General features: G+C 35.8%; 1 protein-coding gene across 4 annotated transcripts in view; it reads left to right on the top strand.

Moving 5' to 3' along the window:
• The window catches only part of GABRG2 (gamma-aminobutyric acid type A receptor subunit gamma2), a 101,171-nt gene that overhangs the window by 75,341 nt on the left and 11,431 nt on the right, over positions 1 to 14,399 (top strand). For 3 of the 4 annotated variants that reach the window (XM_073890288.1, XM_025866626.2, XM_025866625.2), the window contains exon 7: positions 7,995 to 8,147. The exons of the other annotated variant lie outside the window; for it this stretch is intronic. In XM_073890288.1, the coding sequence (XP_073746389.1) occupies positions 7,995 to 8,147 (153 nt within the window). The remainder of the gene's footprint in view (positions 1 to 7,994; positions 8,148 to 14,399) is intronic. 4 annotated transcript variants of the gene reach the window in all.

The raw sequence follows: 14,399 nt of genomic DNA, 5'->3' as shown, positions 1-14,399 counted from the left end.
CATTAATTGGATCTGGTTGAGAAACTCAAATCACCAATCGATTCTTTAATAAGCATAATGTGGTCACTCTGATATAGCTGATTTCCCTTCCCTTTTTTCTTCTTGGCAAGCAGTTAAGATTGCTAACAGCTCATTGTGACCTTATATTCACATCTCTGGAGATTAAGTTTAGCAAGGTATCCAGTAAAAATATTTCCAGAAGCAATAATTTCTAAAGTGAAAGTTTAATATTTCAAGAGCTCATGTTGATCTCTGTCTTGGTCTTAAATGTTTTTTGGTATAGGGTTCACCCAGGGTTTTCTTCATTGCTTTCTAAGCTAAAACATTTATGCATTTAACAAATAATTGTTGCGCTCCTTCTGTGTACCAGGCACTGTACTAGATGCTGAGACTAAAATAGCTAACTAAGTATAGCTACTTCCCTCATGGAACTTGGGAACCAATTGAATATTATAATCTAATAGTCACACCAATCATAATCTTTAAATTGTGATCAGCTCTCTAGCTGTCATATGATACTCTGAGGTTTTACTGAAGACATTAGATCTATTAAGGACTTCTTTGGTGATGGAATAAATTGACACCTGAAGAAAGAATTAAGTTAAAGAAAAGCTGGGGGTATTAGATTTTGAACCAAGAGAATCAGCATGTGAAAAGATCCTAAGGCAAGAAGTAGTGGGGACATTTAAGGAAACACAATAACACCAGCTGGAATGTGAGGAAATACTATTTAAGATGAGGCTAGAGATGCAGTCAGGGGAAAGACTATACAAAATCTTAAAGGACAAATTAAAGGATTTTAGTGTGTCCTGATTTCAATGGACACTTATTGAAGGGTTTGGAGGAGTGTGTACATGTGTGACATGAACAAAGGAACAGGGGGTATTCCTGAAATTGGAGGTAACATGGCAAATGAAGACAAAAGAATGAGCAGTACCTATTCTCTTAGGAGAATAGAAAGTAAATCAAGTTGGGTGGGCATTAAAGGGGGAAATCATAAATGGTGTGAGATACAGCAGGGATGGACCAAGGGTAAAATGGACCAGAAACACATGCTAAGCAGTATGGATTTTATACTGAAAAACTTGAAGGGAATGGAATAAACAGAGGTAAATTTTAGAAAGATTTGTCTAAACTAGCACTGTCCAATTGAGCTTTCTATGATGAAGTAGCTTTCCTGTGATCTATACTATCATAATACATATGTAGTTACCGAGCACTTGAAAATGCCTTGATGAATGGGGGGATAGATTTTTAAATTTTATTTAATTCTGTATTTTACTTAAGGTAACTACCATCTTAGCACAAGTCTAGTCATCACACAGAGTATGTGTGTGTGTGGGATTGTGGTGGTGCCGGGGACATTTGGAAGTTGGAATGAGGAAAAGGAGATGTGCGAGGAATCTGGGAGAGAGAGGTCAGGAAGAATAAAGACAGAAAAATCATACTAATGGGAAGTGAAAATATTTAATTTACTTTGTCTACATGAAGGGAATAATGAGAAATGTCTAGGTTAAATTCAGATTATAGACTGCCTCCCGTGCCAGACTAAGGGGCTTGGACTTTCTGTGAAGAGGAACATGGATCTCTTTAAGGTTTCAAAGATTGGAATTATTTAAGTAGAATTTCCAGAAATGTGCTTGCCAGAGACTTCATTTTATTATGGTGTGTAAGATAAATTAGCATGTATATTTTTTGTTAGAGCCCTTGTGCCACTGAGTAGTGATGCTATATCCCTATGTCTTCTTAGCCTGAGGACTCCTTGATGGCAAGAATGACAGTTTGGCTATGTTTTCCCTTCCGACCTCACAGGACCTAGTTGCTGGAAGAATACTGAATGTAATTCCAGAAAAGTTAGTAGGGGCCTCGGACACCACTGGGAATGGTGGGCAGGTGATGGATGCAGAAACACATGGGAGTGGCATGTGTAGAAGTTAACAACTGATTAAACTTGAAAGTCATTACTTACCCATAATGCTCTAGACTCCATAAGCTCAGGGACTGTGATTCTGCCCAAGGATTAGGTATTCTACTCATTCTTTTGGGAACACAGCAAACCTGGAGAAAAGTGTTTTGCCAATTAAAAGGCAATTATTTACAAAGCATTTTGGGGGTAGGGTTTATTCCAGATATCTTGAAGTTAAATATTTTTTAAAAGATATTTTCTGGAGCACCTGGGTAGCTTAATTGGTTAAGCATCTGCCTTTGGCTCAGGATCAGGATCCCAGGGTCCTCGGGTCGAGTCCCATGTTGGGCTCCCTGCTCATTGGGGAGCCTGCTTCTTCCTCTCCCTCTGCTGCTCCCCCTATGCTCATTCATGCTCTCTCTCAAAAAAATAAAATCTTTATAAAAAATATTTCCACAATATCTTTCAAAAAGTCAATGTTTACCCCTACCAAAAGTGTGTAGCTCTTAGTTCACATCTTGTCTGTAGTTCCTGCTATTGTAATAGGTTAAAAGTGAAATACTATTCTTTTACTTGGCATTTCACTGATCACTACTGAAGTTGATAATCTTCATATATCCATCAATTATCCATTCATTTTTTTAACCTAATTAAAAATTTGGGTTACTTTTCTCAATGATTAATGGGAATTTTTATGTATCAGTGATATTGGCCTTCGATTTCTTATTTTTTAGATCTATTATTTAAGTGTATTTTCCTTTTAAAATTTTCTAAAGCATTCTTTTAACTTTTTTAAAAGCTGTAGATTGATTGATTGATTGATTTAGCAAACTCTGTCCCCAGTATGGGGCTCAAATTCACAACCCCAAGATCAAGAGTTGCATGCTCTACTGACTAAGCCAGACGGGCACTCCTTAAGTTTTACATGTTAAATGTGTAAATATTTTTCCTTTATGCTTTTTATGTGTCCCCAAATGCAAATGTAGCCAACAACTCTCTTGCTTTCCTGTGGTCAAAAGCAACCTCATAGAAGTATACCACACATTCAAGTATTTAATAAGGGGTGATATAGTTAGATCTAATGCATTGTTTCAACATGTCTCTGTCTATCTGAATTGTAGTCAGAGAGAAAATTATCTTGTTCCCTCTTAATCTATTTAATTTAGAATCAGTTGTGAGAATCCATAGGTCTTAATCTCCATACTTCCTAAAATAGAGGGCTGTATGCATACCAGTGATTCAGAATATTTGTTAACTTAAGTAAAGAGACTAGAGAAAAGAATGTAAAGAAGAGCATAACACTAACACTATTGTGAGCATGAGGAGAGCCTAACACTATTTTGTCTTTAAAGTCAATCTAGTAGAATAATATAAGTTCTATTCAACTATATTTAAGTGGAGTAAGAATCATGAGTGAAGGAACAGAGGGAAATCGTTTTTTTTTTTTTTTTCACCAACCTGACAAGGTATTGATGATGTTGAGATAATGTATGCAAACCATTCAGCCCCAGTCTCTGTATATAGTAATTCTCATTCCAGATAACCAGAAAATACTTCTTGTCATTATTTCAGGTGTTCATGGGGTAGAAGATTTTTCTACCACTGGAATGGTTAAGATTTTAAGAAATAGTTTTGCACCACAGTTAAAAAAAAATTGGAAATCATCGTTCATTAACATTGATAGTCTCTTCCTAAAACCAGATATGAGAAGCTTAAAAAAGATAAGGAAAGAATGGACTTCAGTGGGTGTTATTCAAATTATATGTCTTCTCTTTTTAATCATAGCCTGTGTCTATGACATTCTAAATTAAGACACAAACAGGGACCAAACTAATTTATTAAGTGCTATGACTTTAAATATCATTTGTTAGACTAAATCAATAGAAGGAATATATTTGAAGTGGCTGAAATAACCACTTTTGACTTGGTTGGCATTTAAACCTTTTGGGCTTAGGAATCACTGATGTGACACTTTCAGGGGTTTTGATTTTATAGACTCCTTGACCCAGAGTTTTTAAAAATACAAAAAGGGACGTGGCCTTAGAGATAAGACAGGCATCAGGCTGTCACTGTGAAGCTGCTTTGCTTTTAAATGGACTGTTCCCAAGTTTGAATTCATAATCTAGTGGCAGAAAAGCTTTGGATTTGCTGGCAAAGATGAATGATGCTCAGAAGCTATTACCTTCAAATAGAAATTGGTGGATAAATAGGGTATGGATGTTTAGATTATGACCTAAAGGGAAGTGGAGTATTGACTTGAGAAAATTATCTTGTCAACTTGAGACAAAATTAAAGTTCACCTTTAAAGGAGTCAGATCATTAATGCCAAAGTGTAGATTCTCATTCACTTGTGTGATAAGAAGTAAAAAAAAAAAAAAAAGTTACTAAAATTATCTAGATTTATTTAAAAATATTATAATTTGTAAAGTCTCACTTAAACACGTTTAAAATATGCAGAAAACTCTCAAGGACTCTGAAAATAAGGAGAAAAAGCACCACTGAATATTACTGTTTAAAAAGAAAACCTCTCCTGTTTTTCCTATCTGGAGTATGAGAACTTGCATTTGCCTATAGTATTCTGATCAAAGAAACAGGAAAGAAACAGACATTAATAGGGATCATCTCAAATTAAGTGTCTTTATTCCACAATTATAGCCTGGGTCTATTAGATTGTAAACTAGAAGAAAAGCAGAGACCAAACTAATTTATGAAATGCCATGATTTTAAGTAGCTTAAGTCCAGGTAAATCAACATAGAGAAGCATAATCTCAGAAGACTAATCAAAACCTACTTACTACCAAAAAGAAATTCCCACTTTAAGTTTTCAGGGATAGTTGCTCATTAATGGCTACTTAATGATCTCTGAGAGGGAACTGATGTTCGAATGGAAGCTGAATTCCCTAATTAGTTTCTGGGTCACTACCACTGTCTTAACCAAGCTTGACTCAGACAAGTGACAGTACATCAATTCGCCAAAGGCAGTGTTAAGAGGTTTTTATAACTACACTTAGGAAACACTGCAGGGTTAGGGGGAGAGTCTTTACTCCTTGGAAGAGTAGCCAATGGAGGGTTTTCTGTCTCAGCAGCTTGGAAGGCTGTGGAATGACACTTGTGAGTAGGAAGGAAGAAATGGACTGAGGAGTGAGAACTCACTCTGCTAAGTCAATCTTCTGTGCATGAGGCTTTTAAAGTACTTTATTTTCAAATCAAATCTAAATCAGCCAAATAAGTAGAGAAACAGGCACAAAGCCAAATAATTAATTAAAAGCACAGAATTTGGATTTGTTCTTCATGTGTTTTAGGACAAATTATAATTTAGTAAAGAAAAAAAGCAACATTTGAAAAGTGGTCTCATGTTCATCTCACACTGCAAGAGCAGATATAATCTTTGACACTAATATTCCCTAAGAGTATGTAAGAAAGCATAAATATATAGTAACTGGGACATGTCTCCATAGTATATTATCTAAAAATTTTAATATATTATTTAAAATTTTTAATGCTCTGAAATTAAATGCACTTCGAATCATATAAGATGAAAAAGATGGAATTTTTAAAAAATTAGAGACATTAAATTGTGTCACATTAAATTGTTCTCGTGCATAGCCATATGGTTATTTTTTGACTCCTTTATTACTCTACTCTGAGGATTATTTACATAAACTCTGTTTTTAACCCAATGTTCCAGAACACATCTTTTTGATTTTTGTGTTTTTTTCCCCTCTATGTTTAAATTTATAAATGCATTCTTTCTTTTGATCATTTATTCAACAAATGGTACTGAATACCTATTGGGAGCCAAACAGGATGCTAAGTACTGGTCCTGCAGTGGTATGCTAAAATAGGCACTGTTCGTGAACTCGTGCAAATAAATTAATTTTAATAGGAGAGAGATTAAGAAAATAGCCACACAAATGAGAAATTAAGAATTGCAGTAAGTGGGTGCCTGGGTGGCTCAGTTGGTTAAGCGACTGCCTTCGGCTCAGGTCATGATCCTGGAGTCCCAGGATCGAGTTCCGCATCGGCCTCCCTGCTCGGCAGGGAGTCTGCTTCTCCCTTTGACCTTCCTCCCTCTCATGCTCTCTCTCTACCATTCTCTCTCTCTCTCAATAAATAAATAAAAATCTTAAAAAAAAAAAAGAATTGCAGTAAGTGCCATGAAGGAAAACCCTATGATTCAATGAAAACATTAGAAAAATGTCTCAGCACAGGAATTTGGTTATAAATGGAGTAAAACTGGCATTTACTAGTGTCAGGCACCAGTATATTCCTCTATGGCTTGTATAGAGAAAGGTCCTGAGAACAGGAGGAAATTGTTACAAACCTTAGGGTTTATTGCAGGTAAGAGAGGCAGGGTGTGGAAACACTGTCTCTCTCCCTCCCCACCAAACAAGAAGTTTTATATTATATATATTATGCAGGCAGAGAAGGCACCCTCCAGAAACACCTGAAAGAAGAACATATTATCAATATACTCAAAATGTTTCCTTCCATCTGGTAGTCACATTACTTATAAAAGGATCATAACTCAGTTTAGTTTGGGTTTTTGTTTTTTAACCGAAAGGGGAAGAAGATAGTTTTCAACATACCCCTCGTATAGAACTCTGAATTTAAATGTGTGAACATGAGAGCTGAATATATGCTCATTTTCAAAAGCTTTGCAGTTTTTTATTGACGTATAAATGACATAGAGTATCCTATTTGTTTTAGGTATATATCAGGTGATTTAATATTTTTATACATTACAAAACAATCCCCACAATAAGTCTAGTTACCATCTGTTACCATACAAAATTATGACGATATTATTGACTACATCCCTATGGCTTATTTATAACTAGAAGTTTGTAGCTCTTAATCACCTTTACCTATTTCACCTACCCCCAACCCTTCCCCACTCTGGTAATCAATAGTTTGTTCCCTGTATTTATGAGCCTATTTCCATTTTGTTTTTTTAGTTTGCACATATAAGAGAAGGCAGTATTTGTCTTTCTCTATTTTACTTAGCATTATACCCTCTAGGTTCATCCATGTTGTCGCAAGTGGCAAGATTTCATTCTTTGTTTTATGGCCGAGTACTATTCCATTGTATATATATTACATCTTTATCTATGAATGGAACACCTAGGTGGCTTCCATATTTGTAAGTAATACTGCAATGAACACAGGAATGCATATATCTCTTCAAATTGGTGTTTTTGTTTTCGGGTAAACATCTAGAAGTAGAATTGCTGGATTGTATGGTATTTCTATTAATAATTTTTTGAGTATCCGCCACAGTGTTTCCCATAGTGGCTGTGCCAATTTACTTTCTCAGCAACAGTGCATGAGGATGGTTATCTTTTCTCCCCATCTTTGCCAACACTTGTTATTTTTTGTCTTTTTGATAATAGCAAATCTGGCATGTATGAGGTGATATATCACTGTGGTTTTAATTTGCATTTCCCTGATGACAGTGATGTTGAACATCTTTTCTTTTGCCTGTTGGCAATATGTATGTCTTCTTTGGAAAAATGTTTTTTTCAGTTCCTCTGTTCATTTTTTAATTGGATTTTTTATATTAAGTTATGTAAGTTCTTTATATATATATTTAGGATATTAACCCCTTATCAAAGACATCAATTGCAAATATCTTCTCCTATTTCAGTAGGTTGCCTTTTCATTTTGTTGATGGTTTCCTTCACCATGCAAAAGCTTTTCAGTTTGATGTAATTCCATTTGTTTATTTTAGCTTTTGTTGCCCTTGCCTGACACTGGTCCAAAAATATATTGCTAAGACTGATGTTGAAGAGCTTCTTGCCTATATTTTCTTCTAGGAGTTTTATGGTTTCAGGTCTTAATTCAAGTCTTTAATCCATTTTGAATTTATTTTTTTATATAGTTTAAGTAGTCATCCAGTTTCGTTCTTTGGCATATGGCTGTCCAACTTTTCTAACACCATTTATTGGAGACTGTCTCTTCCTCATTGTATATTCTTGCCTCCTCTGTCATTGATTGACAATATAAGCATGGGTTTATATCTGGGCTCCCTATTCTAAATGCTTTCCAAGTTTGATAAGTGCTGGCATGATGCTCTGTTCTGTTCCAGGAGATTATGTGGTCATGTCTGTCTACTTTGACCTGAGCAGAAGGATGGGATACTTCACCATCCAGACCTACATCCCCTGCACACTCATTGTTGTCCTATCCTGGGTGTCTTTCTGGATCAATAAGGATGCTGTTCCAGCCAGAACTTCCTTAGGTGAGACACATTCCTTTTTCATTTAGCGTTCCAAGATAAGTATCCAGTATCAGTAATCTTCATTCCCCTTTCTAAGTTGATGTGCTGTTAATTGAGTCAGCAATTACATAGAAATGCCATTATTTTATTTTAAAGAAAACTAGCATATTAAAAAAAGGTGTTCAAAAGTTTTCCAGTTCTAGTTTTCCTTAATTACCTTGATTCGCTTTCTTTAGTAAATTCTCTTAATAAATTTAAGTTTGACTAGGAAAAAAAAACCAAATTTCTAATTTCAGGAGATTTTGCATTTTGGTCTCTGGGTAGTTATTTCCAGAGCTGCTCACACAAGCTCATGAGAGCTGGTTGTGTTTATTCTTTCCAGATGTATTGAGAGATGTCACATTGGTAGATTGAAGTCAGCCAAGGTGAAAGTATTAACATCATAGAAATAGGCAAACACTAAAAATCAGGACCGCCTTTTTTTCCCCTAGAGTCAACTGTTACACATTTATCGGCACATGACTGGCTCTTAATTCCAACATCCATAATTATCATAATGACATTTGAAGATGTACATACACAGCAATTGGCTCTAACCATTGAAAATATTTTGGGAAAAATACCTGTGACATTTTGGGAATACAGCCCCTCCCCACCTCAAACACATACACTTTTAAGATTATTTGCATCTTTCTTGATGTATTATATATAGAGATACTTCGATTTTCACATTTTTTTTTCTCATGTAAGGAAGAAGTTTCAAATAGATTATTACAAAGCCACAGACTCACAAGGACATTGGAGTCTAAGTCCATGAATGTTAAGTAGTTAACTAAGAATTAAGCTGTTGAAAGATGAATTATACAATCACAGTCCTCTTTTATCAGCTATGTGAAAACTAGAACCACATCTCTTGCCCGCTCTTTGACTAGTGAGTAAATATAATTACAGTAGTTAAGAGCTCCGGTTTTAAAACCCAATAAATCTAGATTTCATCCCACATGTATAGTATGGCTTGAAAATGCTCTTTAGTTTCTGTAAATCATATTTTCCTCAAATGTGAAGCATATATCATTTTCTGTAGGGTTTTGTTAGATTGATCTAGGTTAGGTACAGAAAATACTTAAGAAAATAAGGTATTCCACGCAACATGCACAAAACATACTAAAGCATTAGAAATGTTAGCAACTACAGTTGACCCTTGAAATATGTGGGGGTTAGGGGTTCTAACTCCACCTGAGCAGTCAAATAAGCCACGTATAACTTTTAACTCCCCCCAAACTAATAGCCTATTGTTGCCTAGAAGCCTTACCAGTAACACATATATTGTATGCCACATGTATTATGTACTGTATTCTTACAATAAGAGAAAAGCAAATGTTATTAAAAAACTCATAAGGAAGAGAAAATACATTTATTGTACCGTGCTTTATTTGTTGAAAAAATCTGCATATAAGTGGACCCATGTAATTCAAACCCACGTAGTTCAAGGGTCAACTATATATCATTTTCTGACAAAATGCTCTGTACCAGGTTATTAAAACTGAGGGCAAAAGAGATTACTGGGAAGAAGACATCATTTGCATGTTTGTCCTCTTCCAAACCTAATTTAGTCTCCCATCTGTTTCAAAATAATTTTGCTTGGACTTTTCTGTTATATGCGGTACATTGTTACAAGTCCTATTCAACACTTAGAATATCTTGTTTACTTCTACCAGCTGAAATAAACCCAAAGTATGTCGAGCCTATTGCTTTAGGACTATTGTCATTGTGAGTAGACTGTATTGCCTTATATGCTTACATGTCTGTCTCTCACATCAGAATGTAGATGTTTTTTCATTCCCAGTATAGTGCCTGGCACAGAGCTGGTTCTTCATTGATTATTCAAGTAATGTATGCTCTTATGAATGGATGGAACAAATGCATTAATACATTCCAATCTACCCATACCAAAAATATTTTAAGGAAAAGATCTCAAATCAATCTCTTCTCTTGAAGTCCAGACTTCTGCTGGTCAAACCTCTCTTAAGGCCACTTTGGTAATTCATTTCAACCAGTCATTAAATGAGCCCTTACTGGCCAAAACTGCTGTAGGAGAAGGGATCAAGGTGAGTGAGCTAAAGAATGAGGAATGAGAGAGAGGCCCCTGAACAAGTAACAGGTATGTGCTGCTATTTGTTGATCTTTGACTGTATGTCACGCCTGTTTAATATAGTCCCCATGACTTTTCTACTCTTCACAACTACTTATAGAAGTTATGGTGATAATAAAAATTATTAACACATTTTGTAGGGCTAAGGAAGCAGAGGTGCTGCAAGGTTAAATGACATTCACAAGGTCACACCCCCAGCAGATAGTCTATGTGCACCTTGGCTAATGGGGCCTAGAGTTGCTCTGTGTGTGAGGCTTTGTTGAAGGCCAGTTACGGGGAAAGGTGGGCAGGAGAGACAGTTTCTCTGTGTTAACTTCGCTTTCTCAGTTCTCTAGATCAGTGCTTCTTAAATTCAACTGCACATTTATATCACTAGGATGCCTTTACATGTATAGCTGCCTCAGTCCAGTCACAAAAGATGCTTATTTAAATTTTGAGAGCTTGGCCTGCATGTCAGGATTAAAAAAAAAAAAATTCCCCAGGTGATTCTAACATGTGATCACATTACCTTTTCCAGTGTTTACAATTAAGCAGTAAACCAGATGACCCTAAACACCTGTGGACCTAAAGTTTATCGTCACAGAATAGTTAAAGCCAAGTTGTTGGATGAGTGAGATGAATATACCCATTCGGCTCAGACTCTTCTGAGCTCAGACCACAAGAGCATGGGAAGCAGTCATCTGGGGGCTTACAACACTTGAATATAGTTTGACACACAGGTGGTAGCTGATAAGCCTTAAGCTGGTAGACCTTAATCATGGTTAAATGTCAATGGATGAAACAATAAAAACACCAGGTGGTATTTTTCACACGAGTAATCTGAGGTGAGGTAGCATGCCTGAAGAGCTTACTTGATGCCAAGACTGGAGGAATTGATAAAAGCTATGGATATTTTTTCATCTATGCCAGGTAAGCCTAATCCTTTGATTAGCGAAACTGGACTTTAAAAACCACTCCCAGCTATCTTGTTGTTGGTAGGTGGATCAGTTAAAACTACCACTCATCCTGCACCCACTGTTCTCTTCCCCGGGGATCCAACCAGAAACCTGAAAATATCATGAAGCTGTTCTTCAAGAGTCTCCTTTTACATTACATGGCTGTGATGAACTTCCATGTAGCCTAAACAACATCTTCCCAATTTGCTAGATAAGTTTTTAACTTACATGTTAGACATATCAGATTTTATTTATCTACTGTAAATCATGACATTTTCACTCCTCCATAGGTCAAGTGTGGCTTGAGGCCTGAATGTGAAGAGAAGGCCAAGGTGCCCCCCATACGCAAATAATGAGTCATTGAACACCACATCAAAAACTAATGATTTACTGCACGGTGACTAACATTAAAAAAAAAAAAAATTACTCTCCTTAAAAGTGATGTATTATCAGCTGAATAATACATGATGAGAATTCCTAGGGGCTATTGTTTATTTGTTTATATATAATAAAATTACAAATTTAAGTAATCAAAAATAAATTCTCCCCCCCAAAATATATCAACTGTAATTATGTATAGTCAAGAACTTCTACATGAATTATTGCATGGACAACTCGAGTGAAGTTTTTTTAGTTTGAGAAGCAGACTGTTCTTCCCTAAAATAAATAGCTTACATTTACTGATACTTTACTAGGAATTTACAATTAATGAACATTACTTAACTTAATCTTCACAAGAACACTAGGAGGTATGCCCCTCCCCACCGCACCCCTAGTTTGTAGATGAGAAACTTGACCATTGCTAAGGTTCTATCATGACAATATGGGAGACCCACAGTCCATATCATCCTGAATTAGGAAAATACACTAGCTTCCAAGTGTCTGGTGCTTCATGCGGCATATTAGGTACATATTCATAGAGAGGGAATATAACAATGTGGGTCAGAGCACAGCATTTTAAGTCAGACTTTGTAGGCTTGTATCATCTTTCTCACCTTCTACCTTGGACAAATTCCTTATTCTTTCTGTGCTCAAGTTTTTTTCACCTGCCAAAAAAGGATAACAGTAATAATCCTCATTGTGAGGATTTTGTGGGATAATATATAAAGTACTTGAGGCAGTACCTGGTCAAAGAAAGAGATCCACTAAATGTTAGCTGTTGTTATGTACAGTTAAAACTCTATCCCACAGGCCATCAATGTGGATTCCTATTTTCAGATGTAGGATGAGTCCATCTGACCTATCATATATACACTATTCATTGATTGCTCCATTTATGCATTCAAAAGGGCTTTTATTGAGTCCCACCACTATACTTGTCTTATGAAGTCACAAGGACATTAAGATAGAGGTCCTTTTTTGTCACATAATATACAGATTACAAAGGGAAATGGGCTATTCCCTAATAATAATATAGGAAAGAGGCTATGATTGTACTTTATAACTGCAGTTCCCTTGATCATACTTCTCCTCTATGAAAGGCTACTCTTTTTTTGTGCAGTTATTTCAACCAACACCAATCTTTCCTCTCTTGGGAATTTTATAACAGAAAATACACTGAGGAAACTTGATACTAAACTAAGATCTACTGACCCAAGAGAGCCACATGGTTCTTGGGCTTATTTATTCCATAACTGGAAGTTTGTACCTCTTAATCCCCCTCACCTGTTTTGCTTATACCCCTATCCATCTCCCCTCAAGCAAACACCAGTTAGTTCTCATGAGTCTGTATCTATTTTTGTTGTTTGCTCATTTGCACACTTTGATCTATTTTACTTAGGATAATGTCCTCTAGGGCCATCCATGTTGTCACAAAAGGCAAGATTTTTATTTTTTTCTTATGGCTGAGAAATAGTCCAGTGTGTGGTGTGTGTGTGTGTGTGTGTGTGTGTGTGTGTGTGTGTGTGTGTACCATATTATATTTATCCATTCATCTAGTGTGGACATGTGGGTTCCTTCTATATCTTGGCTATTCTAAATGCTACTGCAATAACCATAGGCGTGCATGTAACTTCTGAATTGTTTTTGGGTTTTCGTTTTCTTCAGGTAAATACCCGGAAGTGGAATTACTGGATCATACAGTATTTCTATTTTTTGTTTTTTGAAGAACCTCCATACTGTTTTCCATAGTGGCTACACCCATTTACACTTCTAACAACAGTGTACCAGGGCTCCCTTATCTTCACATCCTGCCACGACTGTCATTTCTCGTCTTTTTGATACTAGCCATTCTGACAGGTGTGAGGTGATACTGTTGTTTTGATTTCCATTCCCCTAATTATGAGTGATGCTGAGCAACTTTTCATGAGTCTCTTGGCTATTTCTCTGAGTCTTCTTTGGAAAAATGTCTATTCAAGGGTTCTGCCCAATTTTTATTGGGTTATTTGTTATTATTATTTGGTGTTGTAGGAGTTCTTTATCTATTTTGGATATTAACCCCTTATCAGATAAGTCGTTTGCAAATATCTTCCTCCATTCAGTAGATTGTGTTTTTGTTTTGTTGATGGTTTCCTTTGCTATGCAAAAAGCTCTTTAGTTTTATATAGTCCCAATTATTTATTTTTGCTTATGTTTTCCTTGGCTGGAGACACATATTCAGAAAAAATATTGCAAAGGCCAAGGTCCATGAATTTACTAGCTCTGTTTTCTTTTAGGAGTTTTATGGTTTCAGATCTTACATTTAGGTCTTTAATCCATTTTGAGTTAATTTTTGTATATGATATAAGAAACTGATCTGGTTTAATTCTTTCTCACGTAGCTGTCCAGTTTTTCCAACATCATTTATTGAAGAGACTTTTTTTCCCCATTGCATATTCTTGCCTCCTTTCTTGTAGATTAATTTACCACACAAGTGTGGACTTATTATTGGGCTTTTTATTCTGATCCATTGATTTACGTGTCTGTTTTTCTGCCAGTACCATACCATTTTGATTATCATAGCTTTCTGGAATAGTTTCAAATGGGATTGTGATAACTCCAGCTTTGTCCTTAAGATTACTTTGGCAATTAAGAGTCTTTTATGTTTCCATACAAATTGTAGGACTGCAATAAATGCTATTGGTATTTTGATAGAGATTGTACTGAATCTGTAGATTACTTTGGATAATATGGACATTTTAACAATATTCTTCCAAATCATGAGCATGGTATCTGTTTCCATTTATTTGTGTTGTCTTCCATTTCTTA

This window comes from Callorhinus ursinus, unplaced genomic scaffold, assembly GCF_003265705.2.
Source record: "Callorhinus ursinus isolate GAN/ISIS: 27379988/994484 unplaced genomic scaffold, GSC_fseal_2.0 scaffold3, whole genome shotgun sequence".
Lineage (NCBI taxonomy): Eukaryota > Metazoa > Chordata > Mammalia > Carnivora > Otariidae > Callorhinus > Callorhinus ursinus.
Note: the sequence above shows the minus strand (reverse complement) of the source record. Positions and strands in the feature narration are given on the sequence as shown.